Source organism: Monodelphis domestica, chromosome 2 (assembly GCF_027887165.1).
Source record: "Monodelphis domestica isolate mMonDom1 chromosome 2, mMonDom1.pri, whole genome shotgun sequence".
In the NCBI taxonomy this organism is placed as follows: Eukaryota; Metazoa; Chordata; class Mammalia; order Didelphimorphia; family Didelphidae; genus Monodelphis; species Monodelphis domestica.
In genome coordinates this window covers 430391711-430413776 of record NC_077228.1, presented here as the reverse complement: position 1 = coordinate 430413776, position 22066 = coordinate 430391711, and the positions used below count along the sequence as shown (strand labels likewise).

Here is a 22066-nt window from a genome sequence, read left to right as displayed (position 1 = left end):
TTCTCCCAGTTGAATTGAGCGATTTACTCAGCAGACAAAATAGAAAACACTCTGGCAAATCTATTTCAGGGAACCCGAAATGAGACTTTTGCCTGAAAGCAGACTCAGAAATATAAGAAAAAAATCATAAAGGAAAACAATTTTACTTATAAAGTGCCTTTTCATTTTCAAAAAGATTTTTTTCTTCCAAAGCCATGATACTGGCACTATATATATTATTGCCTTGCTTTTAGAGCTGAGAAAACTGAAGGTCTGAAATGTATGACCTTGGGCAAGTCATACACTAGGTGGAATCTGTCCAATTCTATGTGTTCCCACTCCATGAATAGTGCTGCCTCATTTAAATTCTGTACAGAAGAAGGAAAATGGACACTCAAGCACTTCAGGTAGGTCACTAATTTTTGAAACACCATCATACAAATTCACAATGATTTTTATTTGTTAAAATCGCAGCTAGCATGAGGATGAATTTTCTGATAATAAAAATCTATTGAAGGCATATTCCTTCAATAATGAGTACTTCCTCATTAGCCAGCTATAATATGATAAAATTGCCTCCTACTTATTTTCTTAAATTCTTGACTTTCTTTTGATTTTTTTTGACCGGTTCCCTCTTCTATACAATTCCAATCTATGCCTAAATCTCAGAACATTTGGCACTGAGAAAATATATTCTAATTTTTAACATTAGAAACACACTATTTTTATTCAGCTCTTAAATTATCTTAATGTACTAAGAAACTTACAGAATGTAAATAGGGTAGCTTCTGAAAGTGGTTTGACCATAATTTCCAGAATAGGGCTTAAATGCCTTCAGCAATTTGTATTTACAGGTAATTAAACTTGTTCATCCAAATTGATAGCACAAATACTCTGAATCAGATTTCTGTGGGATAGATAAATAAGATTTGGATCTATTAAGATATATTTTTTTAAAAGGTAAGATAGAAATCAAGAAATAACGGCTTAAAGAACCTAAGAATATGTCTAATAAATGCAATTATTCTGCTTTTATTCTGAAGAAAAGATCATATCTCTCTACAGAAAGCAAATGGTTTGGCTCTCAATTTTGTATTAACAAGAGGAGAAAAACCTGTTTGTAAAATATCTTGCTGCTCAAAGGATATTATATAAATTCTAGGAACACATACATGTGTTTATATCTACCCTTCACTTTTATGAAGTTACTCTTTTCATTCTTGGTTGTTGGATCTTTGAGTCCAAGAAAAACAAGGACAATACTTTTCAGCAATCTTTCTATACTCATATTCTCTTTTTTTTGAAACCCTTATCTTCTATCTTAGAATCAATACTGTGTATGGTTCCAAGGAAGAAGAATGGCAGGGGCTAGGCAATAAGGGTTAAATGACTTGCCTAGGGTGACATAGCTAGAAAGTATCTGAAGTCAAATTTGAACCCAGGACCTCCTGTCTCTAGTTCTGGATCTCAATCTATTGAACCACCCAGCTGTCCCCTCATATTCTCTTAAAGAAAGCTATACATAGCATTTTCTGAGCTGAAGACAAACTTCAGAAAATCCAGCTAAGGCAAGAAGCGCAAAACACCCTCAGATTCAATGGGAATGGTGTTGGAAATAAAAATCCCAGGATAAGGCAAGGCTATTCTTCTATGATGACATAGGGATGAGGGGTAGAGAAGAGGTCAGCTGGGATGAAAGAGTAGAGGGAGCAAATGGAAACTTCAAATTTTAACTAATTGTTCTTGTTTGGATGTTTCGACAGTGCTAAAAGCATGTAAATAACTCCTTTAAATTGCAGTGCCCCCAACAAAGCCCACCTGTCTATCCTTGTCATAACTCTCTTCTCAAGACTCAGTAAAAACTTCCCTAAAAGTGTTATTACTGGGTTCATTGCTTCATAAGCATCTGTATATCACTGCAAGCTTACTTATTTCCATTCCATGTATGTGGTGGCAAAGTCTGTAAACTAGCATGCCAAGGATACAGTAGCAGGTCTCTCTGACCTGTAATTCATAAATCTTCATAGAGACACTGAAGAATGCTATGGAAACTCATAAAGAATTGCTTTTGTTCAGTTATTTCATCTGCCTGACTCTTTGTTATTCTTTCTGTGATTTTTTTCTCAGCAAAGATACTGCTGGAGTGGCTTGCCATTTCCTTCTCTAGTTCATTTTACAAGTGGAGAAACTGAGGCAAATGACTCAGAGTGTCACAGCCAGTAAGTGTACAAGGTTAGATTTCAACTCACAAAGATAAGTCTTCCTGAATCCAGGCTTGATACTCTATCCACTGTCCTGATGATGAATACTTATTGATTATTCTTCTATTGCCACAAAGTTTAGTGTACTTGAGAAATTGTTTCTCTGTAAAGTCTTTTAACACTGCTAACCTAATCTGTTATTTCTCTAGTGGTATATTAATCTTCCAAAAATTAGCCTTGGAAAAAACCTCACCATGTTGGTTGCAACATTTTTATGCAAAATCTTTCAAAAGGATGCAAACTGAGTAAGTAGTTCTTTTGAGAATGGGGAGAGGAGAGGTGGGATATAACCAATGGAAACTCCCAAATTTTCCCTTAAATTTTGACCATTTTCATATAAGAGTTTTTAAATATGGTCCCAAAGAAGGATCTATGAAGGAAATTAAGGGCAGGAAGAAAAAAGAAGGCCCTTTATTTGTTATTTCTTGTTTACTTAAATGCTATTTATATGGCAACAGACTAAATAAAATGACGTTTTGGAACTTCAGTCTGAGCAGTAACTAGCTGCATTTGTGTAGTGGGTTCCGTAAGAAAGGAACTGGGGAAGGTTAGATGGCTACTTCTTGAGGATGCTTTATCAGGAGTCTCTGTATACTCTTAGATTCTGTGAGACCATAATTTGGCAGATTTCAATTCACCTACTTAAACCTCCCTCCATGCCTCTGAACCACTAGCAAGGGTAGGCATCTGTACCCTTTGCACTTGACAGGACCCCATAATATTGATCCATGAGAGGTAAGTAATACTCTAATTCCCATGACAGATTTTAGGAACAGGTAGACAGGGAAGAAGAAAAGAAGAGAAAATTTGGGAATCAAAAGTAATGAAAATAGTTGAGACTGGAGAGAGTATGGAGGGAGAGAATGTTGGCCTTGGAAATGTAATCTGATGCCAAGACCACCACAGTTACTGAGCTATGAACAACCACTTAGAACAGAGTACAAAGGATTAGTGCAGAAGATGATAATAATAATAAAAATAAGTAGCATTTACTTATTGCTTTAAGGCTTACAAAGTACCCTACATATATTACCTCATTTGATTCTTGTAACAATGCTGTGAAGTATATATAATCATTCCCATTTTACAGATGAGGAAATTGAGGCTGACAGAATTCAAGGTCACATAGCTTGACCTCTCTGTTCCAGGTCTTTACCATTGTAGACCATCCTTCTTTTGCTTTAAAAGTGCAAACATGTTAGGGCAGCTAGGTGGCTGAGTGGATTGAGAATTAGGCCTAGAGACAGGAGGTCCTAGTTCAAATCTGGCCTCACACACTTCTTAGCTATGTGACCCTGGGCAAGTCACTTGACCCCCATTGCCTTGCCCTTACTGCTCTTCTACAGTACACAGTATTGATTCCAAGATGGAAGGTAAGAGTTTACAAAAAAAAATACAAGCATGACCATGTCATCACATTATTCAATAAACTCCAGTGGCTCTCTATTATTTCTGGGATCAAATATAAAATTATTTGTTTTTTTAAAGCACTTCACACCTTTCCAGTCTTCTTACATTTTAGCAGTGACCCTGGACTCCTTGCTGTCTGCTCCTCAAACAAGTCACTTTTATCTTCAGATTTCATGCTGTCTCTTATGAAGGAACTGCTCTCCCTCATCATCTTTGCCTCTTGTCTTTCCAGGTTTTGTTCAAAGTTTCTTCAAAAAGCCTTTCTTAATTAAATGCTTTTCCTCTGAGATGATCTCCATTGCATCCTGCCTAAACCTTGTTTATACACTGTTATTTACAAGTTGTCTTTCCTGCTCCATTGCTGTGTTCCTTGAAACTACATTTTTTGCCCTTCTTTATATCTATTGCATAGTGCCTGGTGCATATATAAATGCTTGTTGACTTGATTTTTAATAAGATAAAAGGTACTGTTGATTATGTTTGCTTCATTTGTTGAGATTGTTCTCTCTCCTCCCCACTTTGGATTTGTGACAGGATCAGAACTCAGAGCATCCTGATTCCAAGTCTAATACTTTACCCACTTGCCTTACCTAGCTGTTTATAATTCTAAAGATCAAACTAAGTAACTAAATGTAAATTCCTAGGGTCAGTGGGACTGAAAAGGTGGGGCATTTTTTAGCAGTTCAAAAGGGATATGAAACCTATAATGAAGGCAGTTAAAAAGAGGAAATAGAGAGCACATGTGGGGAACCTTTTATCCTAATTATTGCATTTGGAACCATAGCAATAAGGGGTGATCTACTCTCAATTACTCCATCCTGTGAAGCTCTAGTTCAGAGGTGTCAAAACACAAGACTCAAGTGCTACATGAACCAGCACACTGTATTGGATGTAATTGGGAGGGGCAGCTAATGCTCATTGGATAGAGAACTAAGCCTGAAGATGGGAGGTCCTGGGTTCAAATCTGGTCTCAGACACTTCCTAATGCCATCCTGGTTAAGTCACTTAAGGCTAATTGCCTAGTCCTTAGCACTTTTCTGCTTTGGAACCAATACTCATCTATAGTGAGAAGGTAAGTGTTTAGAAAATGTAATTGGGAGATTTTAACAAAATAAATATACAATAGAACATGGATAATGTTAGCATGTGGTTTTGTATGCCAATATTTGGCCTACAAGGATCCTTATGAATGATTTAGTAGCCCTTATTGCTATTTGTGTTTGACCTCACTGATGGTGCAGTGGGTAGACTCCAGTTCAAACCAGGTCTTAGACACTTACTAGTTGTGTGTCTCTGGGCAAATTCCTTATCCATGCTTTATCTCAGTTTTCCTAATCTGTAAAATAGGGATAATAAGAGCACCTACCTCTCAGGGTTGTTGTGAGGATCAAATGAGATATTTATAAAGCTCTTAGCACAGTACTTGGCACATTGTAGGTGCTATATAAATGCTTATTCACCTCTTTTCACTACACCTTTCCCTAGGTGTTAAGGAAGTTAAAAAAAGTTTTATTTGAGTTTTTCTTTCTTTGTTGATCTGTTGTTAATGCCCAATGAAAGATCTTTAAAAGTAGAAAGAGGAAAAACCACAGGCTTCTGGGAACACACAATTCAAACTTGGTTTTATAGGAGGAGCTAGGGCTGTTTCATCATAGGAATGTAGAAGTGCATGATGACTAATAGCCCTTTAGATGATTTACCTGAAAACTTGGTGATACCTCCAATCAAAATTTAGAAAATGACTGTATTCCAAACAGTAGCTTGAAGCTCAGAGATAGAATTGGGTAGAGAAGTTTTAGATCAAATGCTATTTTTTATAAATATTGTCTTAGAAGAAATGGGACTGGTTAACAATTTTTAAATGATTAGATTGGGTATCTGAGAAATTATTTTTAGTTACTAGCAGGCCCAGATTAGAGAGTTTACCTTTTTTTAAATGGTAACTGTACTTAAATAGAGGAAAATAAAGATCTTTTTCAAATGATTGCCTGAAGAAAGCTTTTGGAGTTCCCCATCCCCCAAAATGATTCAATCATATGAAAGGGGTCCAAGTGCCACTTAAAAGACAAACCCCATTACAATATGCCAAGAACGATAATGTAAGTTCTTTATGTAACTGACCCACATAAAAAGCCTTATTAAAAACAGTCCTTTGCCAGGTCCTATACTACGGCACTGACTGTGACCATATTCTTCTCCTTGATGTTCAAAACACCAAGTTCCTTGGCAAACCTTGTAAAGAAATTTCACAAAGTGGGAAGAAAAGTCTGGTGGGATCATTCCTTAGAACAAGTATAAAACTGATCATTCATTTCCTGTGTCTTTTCATTATTCCTCACTCTTGAGTCAAAAACTTTTTATGACATGTATTCCTTTGGATATCTTAGCCTGTACATGAACCCTTGCTTATTTAAATTGTGGTTTTTCACTACCATTTTCTTAAAATCGAATAGTTTTTAAATTATCTTTTCCTATCATCCTCATGAAATGGGAAAATTTGGAAAACAAAAACATAGGAAATAAAATAAGCTCAATTATGTTCACTGTGTATAAAGTCCTTAGTAACCTGGCCCTGACCTTTCTTTCCAGTCTTATTAAATATTACTCCCACTTCCACACTCTGAAATCCAGTCAAAGTGACCTTTTCTCTCTATTACTCACACAGGATAATCTATTGCTCTTCTCTATTTCTTTTTACTGGCCAACTCTCATGTCTGGCATGCCCTTGTTCCCCACCTCTGCCTCATCAAGAATGCAAGCACTGTCTTTTACATATAAATCTCCCCAATGCCAAAGTGTCTTTCCTCCTCCAAATATTTTATATTTGACTACTTTATATTTATTTATATGCATTCTTTTTATGTTTATTCTCTCTATACTTATAGGGTGATGGCTGACCTTCATACTGGAAGAGGACCAAAATGACATCACTATAATGGGGTCAATATACACTGTGGCTGACAATGACTGATCAGACCATTATGGGCTTGGACATTTCTACTGCAGGCTGGGCATAAATAGTCTGTATGAATGTTTGGATGTCTTCTCCATTAGTGTATAATCTCTCTTTTAAAAAAAAATCCTTACCTTCCACCTTGGAATCAGTACTGTATATTGGTTCCAAGGCAGAAGAGTGGTAAGGTCTAGGCAATGGGAGTTAAGTGACTTACCCAGAGTCACACACCTGGGAATTCTCTGAGGCCAGATTTGAACCTAGGACCTCCTGTCTCTAGGCCTGGCTCTCAATCCACTGAGCTACCCAGCTGCCCCCTAACCTCTCCTTTAGAGAGAGGATTATTTCATTCATTTTATTTATGTTCTTAACATCTAGCAGTGCCCAGAACACAGAAGTTTTGATAAATGTTTGCTGCCTGAATGAAAGACAGTAAGGATACCAAAACCAAAACAAACCCTGCCCTCAAGGATCTTATATTCTACTGGAGAGAGAAAACATAAGTTAACCATAATCCAATATACTGTCCATTTTGGTACTCTATTATTCTATATGCCTTTTATTTTGAAGGGAGTAGACAATGGATCAGCCATGGCATGTGAATGTGAATGCATGTCATTCACAGCCATGGCAGTGAACCTATGGCATGAGTGCTAGAGGGGGCACCCAGAACCCTCTTGCGGGCATGTGCACTGTAGCCCCAGCACAGAGTTTGTTACTAGAAATCCAGAGGGACATGGGGCTGGGCTGCTCTCCTCCCTTCTCTATGGGTGCCTGAGCTCATTTTTCACATCACCTGCCCCTCTAACAAGTTTGTCATCATAGGTCTGGGGTCTTCCACGAAAATCAGGTTTAGAGAAGTTTTCTCACCTCTAAAATGAGATGGCTGAAACAATAATCTCCAAGGTACCTTCCAGGTCCAAATTCACACTTATGTGAACTTGGGGCTAGGTTCTCTCTGTCTACCCCAAAGAGTCAAATTGAGTTAGGGAAATCACAGTCACTAGTCACAAAAGTTGTACTTCTTTTAGATGGTTAGGTTCCTTTATCATTATTGGCAATTAATTGTTTAAAAAAAATCCATGGCCTTTTCACATATTGTAGGGTTGAAATCATCCAAAGTTTGGGAGATTTTTTGCTTTTAGAAACTTAGTACATTATTTCTGAGAATTGCCCTTCCCTATACTCTACTCTCTCCAAAGAAGGTTCATTTTTTAAAATATCCAAAGACTTTGGAGGAAAAGGGACAAACTGTCTTCCCTTCATGAGAAAAGTTGTCTTGATGCCATCTGTTCTGAATCTCAAAAGGGAATGGAATAGGAAATTCTATTTCCTCTGAACAAACCTTCAACTTCTATGTCAATTCACGAGGAAGATTGAGGCAGGAAGTCAGAGGAGATTGCAGTTACATTTGTAAGTCTAAGGCACTCACGAATGACCACCTTGCAAAGCATCTAATTCTAGATATCTTATTAAAAAAAAATAGGACATAGGACTAAGTAAGCAACGATATACTGAGAATCACTGGATAAACTTGTGATATCTTGTTGTTCCTTCCACTTCACTCTGTTCAAGTTACACTCCTTTCAAATTTAGAAGGCCAACTTCTCATAGTTAAGATTTTTTTTTTGCCACTAATTTGATATCACCAGTGTTAATACCACCTGCTTTTCAAAGCTAAGACAATGACACAATGGCTCTCAATTGTGTTTTAAGTGACCGAGTTTATGAAAAGCCCTTTTCTCCTTCTCCACCCACTCTATCAACTTTCTATTTGATCATGCAACAAATGGGAAATTGTTGGGACTTTTTTCTCCCCCATCCCCCTCAGACACTGAAAATTATGAGGGTGAAAAAGGACAATCTTGCATACTGTATGATATTGAACTTGAATCTCTATAGGTGGGCTGAGCATAGGTCTCCTTTGTCATTAGTCAAAAACATTTCTCAACAAGTTGCCAGATTTTTAAACATTTATTTATATCTTTTATTTCTACATTACCCTTATTTCCAAATAAATCCCTCTTTCTTCAATCAATGTGCCAGGCATTGTGCTAAGTAGTAGGGAGACAAGTAAAAAAGAAAAGATAATCCCTGCCCCCAAATAGTTTAAAACCTAAATGGGGGACGACAACTACAACAACAATAACAAAAAGAAAAAGGGGGAAGGAAACAGAGCGAAAGCACGTCTGGGACTGATGGAAAAGTCCAAAAAAGTCCAAAAGCAGTGTGTTGTTGTTGTTGAGTCATTTCAGTCATTTGTCTGACTTTCTGTGACTTTCTTTGCAAAGATATTGGAGAGGTTTGCCATTTTCTTCTCCAGCTCACATTTACAGATGAAGAAACTGAGGAAAATAGGGTTAAGTCCAGGGTCACATAGCTAGTGAGTGTCTAAGATCAGATTTGAATTCATGAAGATAAATTGTACTGATTGCAACTGTTTCCATTGCACTAGCCAGCTGCAATTTAGCTGGTGGGAAATTGGGAGAAGATTCTATAAATGGAGGATGAATTATGGTTTAGAGAGGATTTTGATCCAGAAAATACTAAGAATCTGGAATATCCAGCTGGAGAATCCAGAGTGAAGAAGGTGCTATGAGCTACATTATATGTAAAGCCTAGACTTTTGATCTTTTTCATAAAAGGAATTCCTGGGTGAGGAAACTCTGTCAATTAATATAGGTCACACCTCCTAGCAATCTACAGGCTTAGAGAGTTGTCTAGAGCAATGCTTAATTAAATGACTTGCCCAGGGTTCAAGATTCAGAGGCAAGGCTACATGAGATAATAATCGATTTTATTTTATGATGTCATTTTGGGGTCACCATGTATAATATTTACTGACTCTTCTTGAAGACAATATTCATTATGTATAATATGTAGTATATACATACATAATTAAACACAATCTTGATTTTATCATGTAACTAAAGCAAGTACTCTTCACTGTTTTTGTGTAGTGGACCATTTTAGCAGTTTGGCGAAGCCCATGTATCCCTTCTAAGAATGTTTTAAAATTTGTGAAAAATCATATATACATATATATGTAGGTACATACTTATGTGCATTTATAGACATGCATATATGCATACAAATCTAAAAAATTTAAAAGGTGTATATAGGAAGGAGGAAGAGGAGGGGGAGAAGAAGGAGCAGCATTAGATTTAGAATCAGTTTTAGTCTCATGCTTCATAGTTATATAACAGTAATTCACATCACTTTTCAAACTTTGTTGATTCTCTTATATATAGGATGGGCAGAATCATACTTGGGTTTTATAGAGTTGTTATGAGAAAAGCATTTTGTATGTCTCCAAGAATTACAAAAATGAGCTATTATTATAACCCTTGAAGAATTATCATCATTCTGGTGATAGAATCTTGTTTCTAGAAGCTAACTTACTACAAACCAAATTTTTGGTCAGTGAAATGACTAACAAGTAATCAAAATTCTATGAACATTCTCTGGAGGTGGATATTCACAAATTATTCTTCAAATATTCATTCCATAGCTATATAAAATGTTCTCTTGGTTCTACTCATTATATTCTTCATTACTTCATGTAGGGCTTGCCTTTTTTTTTAATTAACCTGCTCATTGTTTTTACAGTGCAATAGTATTACATCACAATCATATACCATAGTTTTCTTAGTCATTCCCCAATTGATGGATATTCTCTAAATGTCAAATTCTTTGCCTTGATAAAGGGACCTGCTATATAAAAATATAAATTATAATATAAGCTATAATAAAATAAAAAAAATATAATTGAAATATATAAGTTCTTTCCCTTTTCCCCCTAATCTCCTTGGGAAATAGGTCCAGCTGGATCTTAGGGTATATTCATTTTATAACTCTCTGGGCATATTTCCAAATTTAAGGTAAATACTTATAAAGTCACCGACTGTACTTCTATTAGTTCTCAGTTAAGGATATCTCTCCATGCTTCAGTCTTATATTTAAAAAACAGGGTTTTAATGATACTAATCAATCCCTATATACTTCATTAAAATGCTATAGAGGATAAATATTACCTAAAGATTAATTAGAGCACTGGGGATAAGCATTAAGCTTTGTTTCATTTATCCACATGAATTAAAATTTAATTTTTCTACACATTTTTATAAAAACAAAGACTAAATATTCAACAGATGATTTTATTCCAAAATATGTTCAAGATCAAAGATATCATTATGCAAAAAGGGCAATTACATAATAATAATAACTCTATTAAAATGTATCATACTTAATGGACTATGAATTTTATTGGAGGTTCAATTTTGGTGGTTTACATAGAGATAGTCTGCAGTATTGTTGGCTAAGATTAATAAACAATACCATCATAAAGAGAGAGACAGTATGGTATATACAGAATAGGGGGCCAACCTCAGAGACAGGAAGGACTAATTCTAAGTCTTGTCTATGACCCAGATTGTCCAAGAGCAAGATGTCCATGGCCTATCCTCTGATGACTGATGTGATGGAGGATGTTGTGGATAGCTTCCAAAGTGGTGCCTTGGCCCCTGATGTCTGGAGTGTGCATATTTTCACTGTCAGTTGACGCCAGGATGATCTTCCAGATCAAGATGGTGGAGGAGTAGAGTGCAGTATCATGATCAGATAGTCCAGAATCGTGCAGATAGCCAGCACAATGTTCTTATTGATGATTCTTTTATGGTATTCTGGATCGTTGTCTCAAAGACTATGTATATATGCCCATAATTTGCCCCAGCCACAAGGCCCAGGCCCCAAGTAGGCCAGTATGGACATTATTGATAATATTTCCATAACAACTGGCCACCACCATGACATTAAACTTTTGGGGTCTGGATACCAGCTGCTCATGATGTATAGTCCATGATGATCAGATTACCTGAAGCTACCTCCATACAGCATTAGAGGAAGAGGCCATCTCCCATTTTTATGATATTGGCTTGGTGCATGGCAGTCACTTTCTTGTGCCCAGTTGCCTGGACTAGCTGGAAAGCATACTCAGTGGTATTTGTCAAATTCAAACAATCATATATGAAGAGATCAAGAGTCCCTCAAATTTACATATATCACAAACTCTAGAAGTGTCAAGTTATTTGAAGTCAAATTAACTTATGACTGGAGATGGGAATGTTTGCAAAAGCAGGCAGCTGGCTGGTGTAATGGATAGAGCAGTGGGCTTGGAATCTAGAACCAAGTTCAAATCTGGTCTCAGACACTTAGCAACTCTTACCTTGGCAAGTCAATCTCTTGGGAACAAACTGGCCCTCCCAGGATAAGCACATCACTTCCAACCTCATTACTATGCTAACTCAAGCCTTGAGTGGCACAACCACCTCCTTAGCCAGTGATTGGAGGACTGAAAAACAGATTACCAAACTTCTCCCAAAGTCTTCTTTTATAAAGGGCAGAAACGGATCTCTCAGCTCATTCCATCAATCTGCATCTACTGCCCAGCCTGATTTCAACTCCTCTGAGCAAGATGCTACTCCTTGGGTTATTCCTTGGTGCTCCAGGCCCTCTCTTGCTTTGCTTTCCTATCTCCCTTTGTGTTCTTTCTCTCCAACTAGATTGTAAGCTCCTTGAGAGCAGGGACTGCCTTCTTTTCCTCAGTTTTATCCCCTGTGCTTAGCACACTGTAGGCTTATAAATTCTTATTTCTTTCCTTCTTTTTGTAGAAATGCAAGGAAGGAATGGAATGGAAAGGGAGAAATGTTTTATCATACTGTCAGAAGGCATTTAAAGGACCAAGAATGGTGGTATGCTTTTGTAGTCTTTGCTACTGGGGAGGCTGTGGAATTTAGAGCTAATGATGATAGGATGTTCATATTCAATCTAATATCTATATGATGAGCCCCTGGGAGCAAAGGGACACCAGACTACCTATGGAAGAGAGAATAAGTTCAGGTCTGAAATCAGATACAGTCAACGCTTCCCAAAGGAACAGGAGTAAGATAAGCTGGTCAGTAGCCCTTTTACTTCCAAGAGGCATGAGATGGTGAGACCCAGGCTTAAAAAAATCATTAAAAGTTCATTTCTGGGATGGCACAGGGAAAAGAGTATTGGCTCTAGGGTCAGAAAATCTGGAATCAAATCTTATGCCTGATGCTTACTATTTGTGCAACATCAGTCAAATCACCTTATTTCCCTAGTCCTCAGGATGAAAATTATGAGGTTGGACTAGGGGATCCCCATCTATATGTCTATATTCCTATGATCCTAGGACTTTAGCAAGGCAATGGCACAAAGGAAAAACCTATCATTAGTATGCTAAGTATTATTGTTTCTACACTGCTGAAAGATTGCAAGGGCTATTAATGAACTTGAAATTTGACACCCTTGGATTAAGCTCCAGTTGCTTTTACAGCTTTGGCACCACTTGAGATAAAAGTTCTCAGGAAAAAATGAACTGGGAAGATAGGTGGCTCAGTGGATTGAGAGCCAGGCCCAGAGATGGGAAATCCTGGGTTCAAATCTGGTTTCAGACACTTCCTAGCTGGGTGATCCTGGGCAAGGCTCTTAACCCTCCATTGCCTAGTCCTTGCTACTCTTCTGCCTTGGAACAGTGCACAGTATTGATTCTAAGGCAGAAGATAAGGGTTTAAAAAAAGGAAAAAGAGACTATCATAAATTTTAAATTGTTTTCCACCCAAAGTTTATCAACATATTTTAAGAAAACTGTTATACATTTAATAATTTTCCAGTTAACTATTTTTGTCTCTCATGGTGAAAAATCTTATTAGGTAAAGAGTTTTTAAAACCATGTAGAAGTAAAGAATGCCTTAAGAATCATAAGTTGTTTTTAAAAAGAGCTTGTAAAATTGTTGGCAGTTCCACATGTATTTTTCTTCAAATACAAATTACATCATTGCTGAAATTTCAATAAAATTGGTCTCATTTACTCTACTTTTGGTATTGCATATTGTTTCTGTTGAGCATCAATTGGCTTTTCTATTTCTACTGGAAGACTTATGTCATCACTATTTTTAGCACGCAATGTCTGGTTCTATCACTTTTGGAATTCAACTAGCACACAATCACCCTTTAGAATTTGTCTAAAACTAAGTGCATAACATTTTCTAGTGAATACAGTGCTCATCAGCAAGAAAGTAATGGACTCTGAATTATACTTGACTCAAAGTTTAAAGCACTGTGGAACTTAGGTAAAGGTAATATGGCTGTACAGAATGAAAGATAAGGTTAAGATCTCTTAGTCATGTGTTTATCATGCCAATAAATTCATGAACATTTATTAGACACCTACAACATGCCAATGTCTTATACTAAGTTCTGAGGATGCAATACAAAAAGAAGTTCCTACCCTTAAGGAGCTTACAATCTAATAGGGAAAGATAACTTGCAAACAAATAGGAAGCAAGACATATGCAGGATGACTAGGAGATCATTAACAGAGAGAAGACGCTAGAATTAAGAAGGGTTGGGGAAGTCTTCCTATAGAAGATGGGATTTTAGTTGGGACTTAAAGGAAGTCAGGAAAGTCAGTAATTGCATGATCAATTAGCCCAGTCTCTGCATCAACCTGTCATTGTACTTAAAATTCAATTTGTTGTCAAGCTCAAAAAACTGTTCAGTTTTCTGGGTTAAGAATTTAACAAGTATTTAACCTTTCCTAAGCTTACCCATAGTTCATTTATTCATATAAATCTATTTTTTAGCTTGATAAGTGAACAGTAAGAGAACACCCAAGAAGTGACTCAAGTTGTTTCTCCTTGACCTCAGTGACTTCTGGGGCAACAGTAAACTGAAGATAGCATAACCCAGGTAGTAGAAATTATAACAATCCAGCAGTCAGGAGATTTCAAGTCTGCTTGTAAATGTTGACAAACTGCAACCTTGACCTTTTTTTCTCCTTGAACCATTTGACTCTTTGAGATCCTCTGATAAAAAGATTTATGAATGTAAAATATTTTTATTAAGGACAGGCCTGTATTACTTGGAAGCATCACTCTCTATGATTGTAACAGGTGATCAAAAGATAACAAGTAAATATTAGGGTTATGCTAAACATTAGCTTGATGTGGTCTTTGGATGCCTTCAAAGAAAGAAGGTCCAGTACTGACATTCATACAAACCAAATGAGTAGACAAAAGGGATTCTTACCTTTTTAGTGAGGAGGCAATCCAAGTCATCCTCTGATAGGATTAACTTTGGTCTTTGTTTACATTTATTTCATCTTAAAAAATTCCCTTACCTTAACAATGCTTTTTAAATCTTGTACGTAGGTCCTCTCAGTTTCCAGAATTTCTTGAACTACTCTATCCACATAGAGAAGTTTAGGACTTGTAGTAGATTCTGCAACCAGGGAGAGGGTGCCATTTTTATTTGCTCCTTTTGTTTCAGGTGTCCTCAGCACTCCCTGCCAATTTTCACTGCTTTCCTCCATGTTCTGTTTTTCCTCTGGGGGATTCCTCTGTACTTCACTGCTGGAGAATCTCCTTGTTGGCATCAGCTCGAGCTTAATGGCCCCTGTTTCCTTATCTTGGTTATTACACAAGCTCAAATGGCCATTGGAAGCTAAGGTCAACCTGCTGCCAAAGGAACAGTGGCTGTCCCTAGAAGATGCAGAGGAGGATGTGGAGCTAAAGCTCACTGGACGATCACTGTCTGACAGTTCCATGGTTTTTGGTCTATGGTAGGAAAGATGCCTTTTCTCTCGGTGCAAATCTGCCTTGGGAACCTTTGTCACAGCTGGAGAAGCCTGAAGAGGCAACTGATATTCATCTAAATGTAAACAAACAAATAATAAAACTGGTAAGGGATATTGCAGAATAAAGTTTATGCTAACCAGAGATTTAGGCAACGACTTTTTAAAAAGTAATTATACTCAAATTGGCACTTTGGGTCAGAAGGAAAACAAGTGCAAACTGAATTAACAGAAGGAAGTACAAATTTTATATAAGCTAGAAGGCTGGAAGAGTAGGTAGGTGGATAGAGTACTGGGTTTAGAACCAGGATGGCTTATCTTTAGGAGTCTTTGACTTCCATAAAATGTTCTTCAATTCCTTCTACTTATTAACCACTTTGTTTTTTGGACTTCCAGGGACATGTTGTTTTGACAACTTTCTAATGTAATTACCATATAAGTACTTTATAGTTAACTGCTTGTATCTTGTTATTTTAGACAGCTAGGTGGCAGAGTAGATAGAGTGCCACACCTGAAGTCAGAAGACTACATCTTCTTCCTGAGTTCAAATTTGACTTAGCTATGTGTCAAACTAACTAACAATTTACCTGACTCACTTAACCATGTTAAGGAGAAGGAAATGGCAAACCACTCTTGTCATCTTTGCCAAGAAAACCCCAAACTGGATCATGAAGAGTCAGACATGATAGGAAACAACTAAACAACAATCTTCCTCCTAAACTAAGCTAAAATAAAACTTATCTGGACTGGGACTATGACATCTAAATTTTATATGTTACCTAACACAACATGCTACAAACAAAAGTAGGCATTAATGTTTTTGGAGGAATATATAAAGTAACATTTATAGCAATTGACCAAAATTCTGAAGTAACTACTTGTTAAAGAAGGAAATAGCAGTGAACAAAATTTATTCTTGTGTTCTTCGTTGTATTAAAAATTCTTAGAAAACGAATATTCTTTTTATGATAAGTATATTCAATATTGGATAATTAGAATATTTATTTAACCAAAACACTTTAGTCTCCATTCATGACTGATAAAAAGACTTAATAGAATCACTAAATTCACATAGTTAATGTGAATAGTTGAATAATTGGGATTTACAACTGAATTTAAGAAAACTGAAAAATAAACTTTTTAAGGCAACAAAATTACAATATTTGGAAGATAAAATTTATGTACCGTTTTAAATAAATCTCAAAATAAGTATACTTATGAACCAAAATGTTCGTTCAACAATTTTGAATGTTCTCTGTCTCTGTTTCTTTCCTTCCTTCCCCCTTGAAATTTTTATTTCCATGGTCCTTTCTAAGTTTAAATTCTATAATTTTATGGGGTGTTAAGTTATCCATCAAAAATTATTATGATGAAATATCATTCTTCTTCTATTACACACAAAACATTGTCTTTAGCATCTCAACATTTAGTATTTCAACATTTCACTCACCCACTCCTGGCCCCTATTTAACAGGTCTCTTAATAAAGATATTTCACTTTCAGAGAAAATAAAATGCCTTGTAATGAAAATTGTGATTTTTCAAAAATATTGTGCAGTCTATTTCTTATTCCACTTTACATCCATAGAGTTGGTAAGGCAAGAATACTGTTTACATCCTCACTAAAAACTTATGGATTTGGTTAGCAATTTAAAGTTTGGTGGACTAAAAGTTATTCAAGGCAAGTAAAATGACACACATTTCTATCAATTTAACAATTGAAAGGTGATTTCAACTATATAATAAAGGTCTCTGTTCCTTATTGGTGGTGCTTATATACTTAGAGTTCAAACAATTTTTACTTTATCAAGTCCATTTATAGTCTGCATCTCTTTATTAAACACGATGTCTCATCTATTGTTGTGAAAATAGTAATAACCAGTAATGTTCACATCATAAACACTGTTGAGTTTACCAATATAAATTGAAGAAAACAAATGAAATTTGATTCCAAGAGAAAGAAAAGTAAAGAAATACTTGGAAGATGATACAGCAATTTACTAATAACTACAGCCACATGGCATGTCTGCAATACTTTTTAAAGTTTTTGCAATCTTCCTGCTTGCTTTATAACAATTTTATAGTCTATAAAACATGGATTAGTTATTATGGTTAAATACACTTGTCTTCAAAAGCCTGCTATGGCATGATTATGGCATAAATCCCAAAACACAGTAGAACATTTGAATACACTTGTAGGGAAACACATTTTGTTCATGTATAGACCATTTTAAAAATAGAGGTTATGGGTAGTCCAAAATGGATGAACAAAATGATTTCAGAAAGAAATGGAAAGACCTACATGAACTGATGCAGAGTGAAATAAGCAGAACTGGGAGATCATTATGCATAGTAACTGAACTATTGTGGAATGAAAAATGTATAGACTTTGCTACTAACAGCAATACAATGATCCAGGACACTTATAAAAAGAATGCTATCTACTACCAGAGAAAGAACTGTTGGAGTAGAAATGCAGGTGAAAACATAAGATTTATATTTTATTTTATTTGGGTATATGTCTTGGAGTTTTGGTTCTGTAAGATTATTCACTTACAAAAATGAATACTATGGAAATGTTTTGTATGATAAATACATATAGAACCCAGACTGAATTGCTTGTCAATTCTGGGAGGTAGGAAGGAAGAAGAGAGGCAGACAATATGGATCAAATGTCTTTGGAAAACTTATGTGGAAATTTGTTATGAAAAAAAAATGGAGAAAATATGGATCAAGATTGGCATTCCATATTCCTTCTCCATTACTACTGGTTGGCCCTACTCTGGGATTTAGGTTCTATCATAGGAAGGGAAGTAGGACTTAAAGTGGCCTTAAAGAGCTTGGACTAGAGCTAGATCATCTCATATTGACATATTTCAGTAAGATGGTTATGGGTTGGAACCAAAGACTGTTTGAAGCTTACTTTGATGCTTCCTAGGACATTTGATTTGATTTGGCTAGGTTCTTAGAAGATAGTTCTTGATAAACTGTGAAATCTGAAAGGACTGGTGCAGATCTAGCTAAACTAGATGTCAACAATTTAACACTAAAGGGTCCTCAAAGGTCAAGAAGTCCAATTCCTTTATTTTATGAATTTAAACATCACTTCTAAATGTAAAATCCTGAAAGCCACTTAATCTCAATGGGGCTCTGTTTCCTCATCTTTAAAATGAGAGAGTAATAATAATCAGCTCTCTTAGAATAAAAAATGGTACATGTAACATTAGCATCAATTATTTGTCATTAGTAAAAATAAAGTAACAAATATGGCAGATAAAGGAATTTGACCCCAAATTTTTTTATTCTCTTACTTGCTCTCCAACACTACTAGCTAGATAGCCATCAAGGTCTAGGTGGAAAGAAAGAGGAGAGAAAAAACAGGAAATATTTGGCGGAGATATTGTTACGACAAGTAAGAGAAGGGAACAACTATTTATTAAGCATGTGTTATGTGTCAGGCACTGTGCTATGCACTTTACAAATATCTCATTTAAACAAATTTAATTTAATTAAAAATTTTCCCCTTTATTTTGTTCTATTAATACATTTACTTATGAGTTCTCCAAGGTTACATAATTCATGTTGTCACCCATCCTGTTTCTTCCCCCCTCCCAGAGCTGACAAGGAATTCCACTGGGTCAGATATGTATTGTCACTCAAAACCTATTTCCATATTATTCATTTTTGAAATATTTCCTCATTTGATCTTCAGAATAACCCTGGGAGGTAGATACTTTTATGATTCCTATTTCATAGTTGAAGAAAACAAGGCAAAAGGAGGTCAATGACTTGATAAGTATAACAGGTATTAAGAGTCTGATACTGCATTTGAACTCAGGTCTTTCTGACCTCAGGTCAGGTACTATGTAGCCATCCTTAGTAGAAACCGCAATGCTTTCCTAAGAGTCAGCATAATACTTTTAAAAGTAGAAAAAAATGAGATGTGAAATGCTGGACAACGAAGCACTGAAGCTTATTACCAACTAAAAAATAATCAAGCAGGTCTTCTGAAATTCCAAAGTCCTCAAGTCCCAAAATATCAGGGCCACTTTCCAAAACTGAATTCTTTCAGATACTTGGGATCCTGATGACTTTTTAAAGTATTACAAACCAAGTTAAATATTGCTCAGCCGAGTTACTTGTGGCCCAAGGGAAAATGCTTAAATTTGGCCCCCAAATGGTGAGAACAACAGGCACTAAATTAGACCTATAAACGCTAATGAAGGAGAGTCTTTTTTTAATGTTGGTTCAGCACAAAGATGATGATAATTACATGGTTTCACACCTAAGGAAATGTGCCTCAATTAAATATGTCTAAGTTTTATCTTCACCTTTCTCAAATCCAGTTAAGATTATTACCTTCTTGTCTGTTCTAATGTTGTCTGCTCCCTACATTACATTCTCATCTGAGAACCTTGAGCTACATTATGAAATTAGTAGAGTAAGTTAAGGGTAGAAGTTGTCTAAACGCTTTGCTTAGCTCTTTGATCTGAGAACTTGGTATATCTCAAACTTGTTTTTCTATTTAATTTATTATAAATTGTGATGAACTTGCATAGATACATGTTTGTGCTATTAGGGGCTCGTTATCTACACCACTGATTTTCCACAATAATTCTCATCATAGTCTCAGACGGATAATTACAGAGGAAGAAAGTATTCCCTTCTGCCCTGGGAAAAGGTGTGTGTTTTGAGGGAAAGTAGATGGCTGTGTTATCCCATAGGTGATTTGCTGTTTTTTCCCCCCAGCAGTATAAGACTGAGAGCACAGGTGGTTTCTCAATTTATCCTAGAGCCTGTCTCACCTAGCTATACTTTGGGAACTTCCAGACTCATATCACAAGACTAATGCGGACAGTTTTACAAGATAGCCTATTGGCCTGACATATTGGAGTAGGGGCAGTTACAGAAAGGGCTTTGTGCCTTCTTTTTGGGCCTTAAGATGAGAAGGAAGCCAGGTGGTATAACTGAAAGAACACTATATACAACAAAATCAGCAATGTAAATGAAAGAATCCTTGATAATGAATGGTGCAAAATTACCAAAAAATAAAAGTTGACCTTCAAAGAGTATGAGAAGACACTTCCTTCCTTAACTCCACTCCTTTGTAAAGATAAGAGGTCTGTAAGTGCAGAACATTTATTTATACAGTCAGATTTTGGGGGTCATTAATTTATTAATTTTGATCATTTTTCTCTTCTTTTTTCTATAAAAAATCTTTGTTATAAGGATCACTATCTGGGAAATGGATATATATGGGAAAATTTAGATAATGCAGAGAAATAATTTATCATTACAATAAAAGTTTATTTTAAAAACACATTGGATTAGGAATTAGGAAATTGGGGATCAATTCTCTCCTAGAATTAGTACAAATTAGATGTATGATCTAATGAGCAAGTTGCTTTAAATTTAAGAAACTAAAGCTCTAAAAAAAAAAATGAAGAAACTGAACTAGAGTTCTAAGGTTAGGTCTATCTCTAAAATTTTATAATTTTGTAAGTTCTTCCTCATGATTCAACTCAGTTCAACAGATAGACATTAAAACACTTGCTGTGTTATGTGTTGGGGAAAAGTTGAAAAAGAAGTGTTCAAATGCAAGGTTTGTAGTAATGGAGGCTGAATTGATGGAATGTGGCAACTAGTTGTATGTAGGTGGTAGGGGAAAGGAAAGAAATAAAGATGAATCTAAGGCTTTGAAGTTTGGGACTGGAATAGTAAAATAAAGCAGGGAATAGGGAAAAGGTTTAGGGGTAATGATAATGAGTTTGATTTCAGACATGTCAAGTCTTATCAGACTGTCCAAGTAGTGCTATTTTTCCTTGTTTGCTATTGAAAATTATGTATTGGAATTCTGGGGAGATATAAGAACCAGAGATAAAGATCTGGTAGATTACCTAAGTGATCACTGAAGTCATGGGAATAGATGAGGTCTCCAAGGGAGAATAGAAAGTCAAGTCAAGAGGACTAGGACTAGAAGCTTGGGAGATGCCCAGTTTAGGGGGCAGGGGGACCAGAAGAAATAGCCAAAGGAACAGAGGAGTTGTCAGAGAAGAATGAGAACACTGTCATAGAAACCAGAAAAGAGAACATTTATTTGTCTGAATTTTAAATTAAAATGCTGTTCTAATGTGATAGATGTCTTCCATGCAATCTTTGGTAGGATATTTAAAAAAAATTCCGTAATCTCTATGAAGTTGTGTTTACTCTTACATGAATTATATTTTAAGACATAATTTCTAAGACTTCTTTTATTCCTAAAATCATGACTTATTTGCATTTCCTTTCACAATTCCTATTCCTCTCTGTTCAGAGATGAGTCTGCTATCTTTGAATTTATATGAAGGTCCCTGCTCTGATAGAGGTCCTCTTTTCTGAGCAATGTTCAATGTTATTCTTAATGTCATGCACCTAATATAGGAATAGGAACCAACAGAGAGAATGAGATGAATCCTGTCTTGTTTGTGATCACATATAATATTCCCTCTGCTTCTCTGCCCCTTTTTACAAACTGTCTCCCATATACTCCTTCCTTACCTCTTCTAAAAAACTAAAATGTCATCTCCTGATTCCAAGTTGCTAGTGCCCACCCCTAAGAATTATCTTGTAATTTTTTCTCTGTCTAGATGTGAGATAAGAATGGGACCTATGGTTTCAATGGCATAGCAAACTCCTTCTATCATTGCAGGTTTGTACTTTCTCTGAAATCTAATCATAGATAGTTGTATGGACACTGAGAAGTTAAGTATCTGGCCTATGGCCATACAATCAGTATGTGTGAGAGGTAGGATATGAGCCCACATTTTCC

The 22066-nt window shown here is 36.0% G+C and overlaps 1 protein-coding gene across 6 annotated transcripts in view; it reads right to left on the bottom strand.

The window, feature by feature from the left end:
- Positions 1-22066, bottom strand: part of PLEKHG1 (pleckstrin homology and RhoGEF domain containing G1) — a 285380-nt gene that overhangs the window by 87909 nt on the left and 175405 nt on the right. For all 6 annotated transcript variants that reach the window (XM_056818927.1, XM_056818926.1, XM_007484722.2 and 3 more), the window contains one exon: positions 14807-15336. In XM_056818927.1, coding sequence (XP_056674905.1) covers positions 14807-15232 — 426 coding nt within the window. In that variant the 5' untranslated portion in view covers positions 15233-15336. The remainder of the gene's footprint in view (positions 1-14806; positions 15337-22066) is intronic.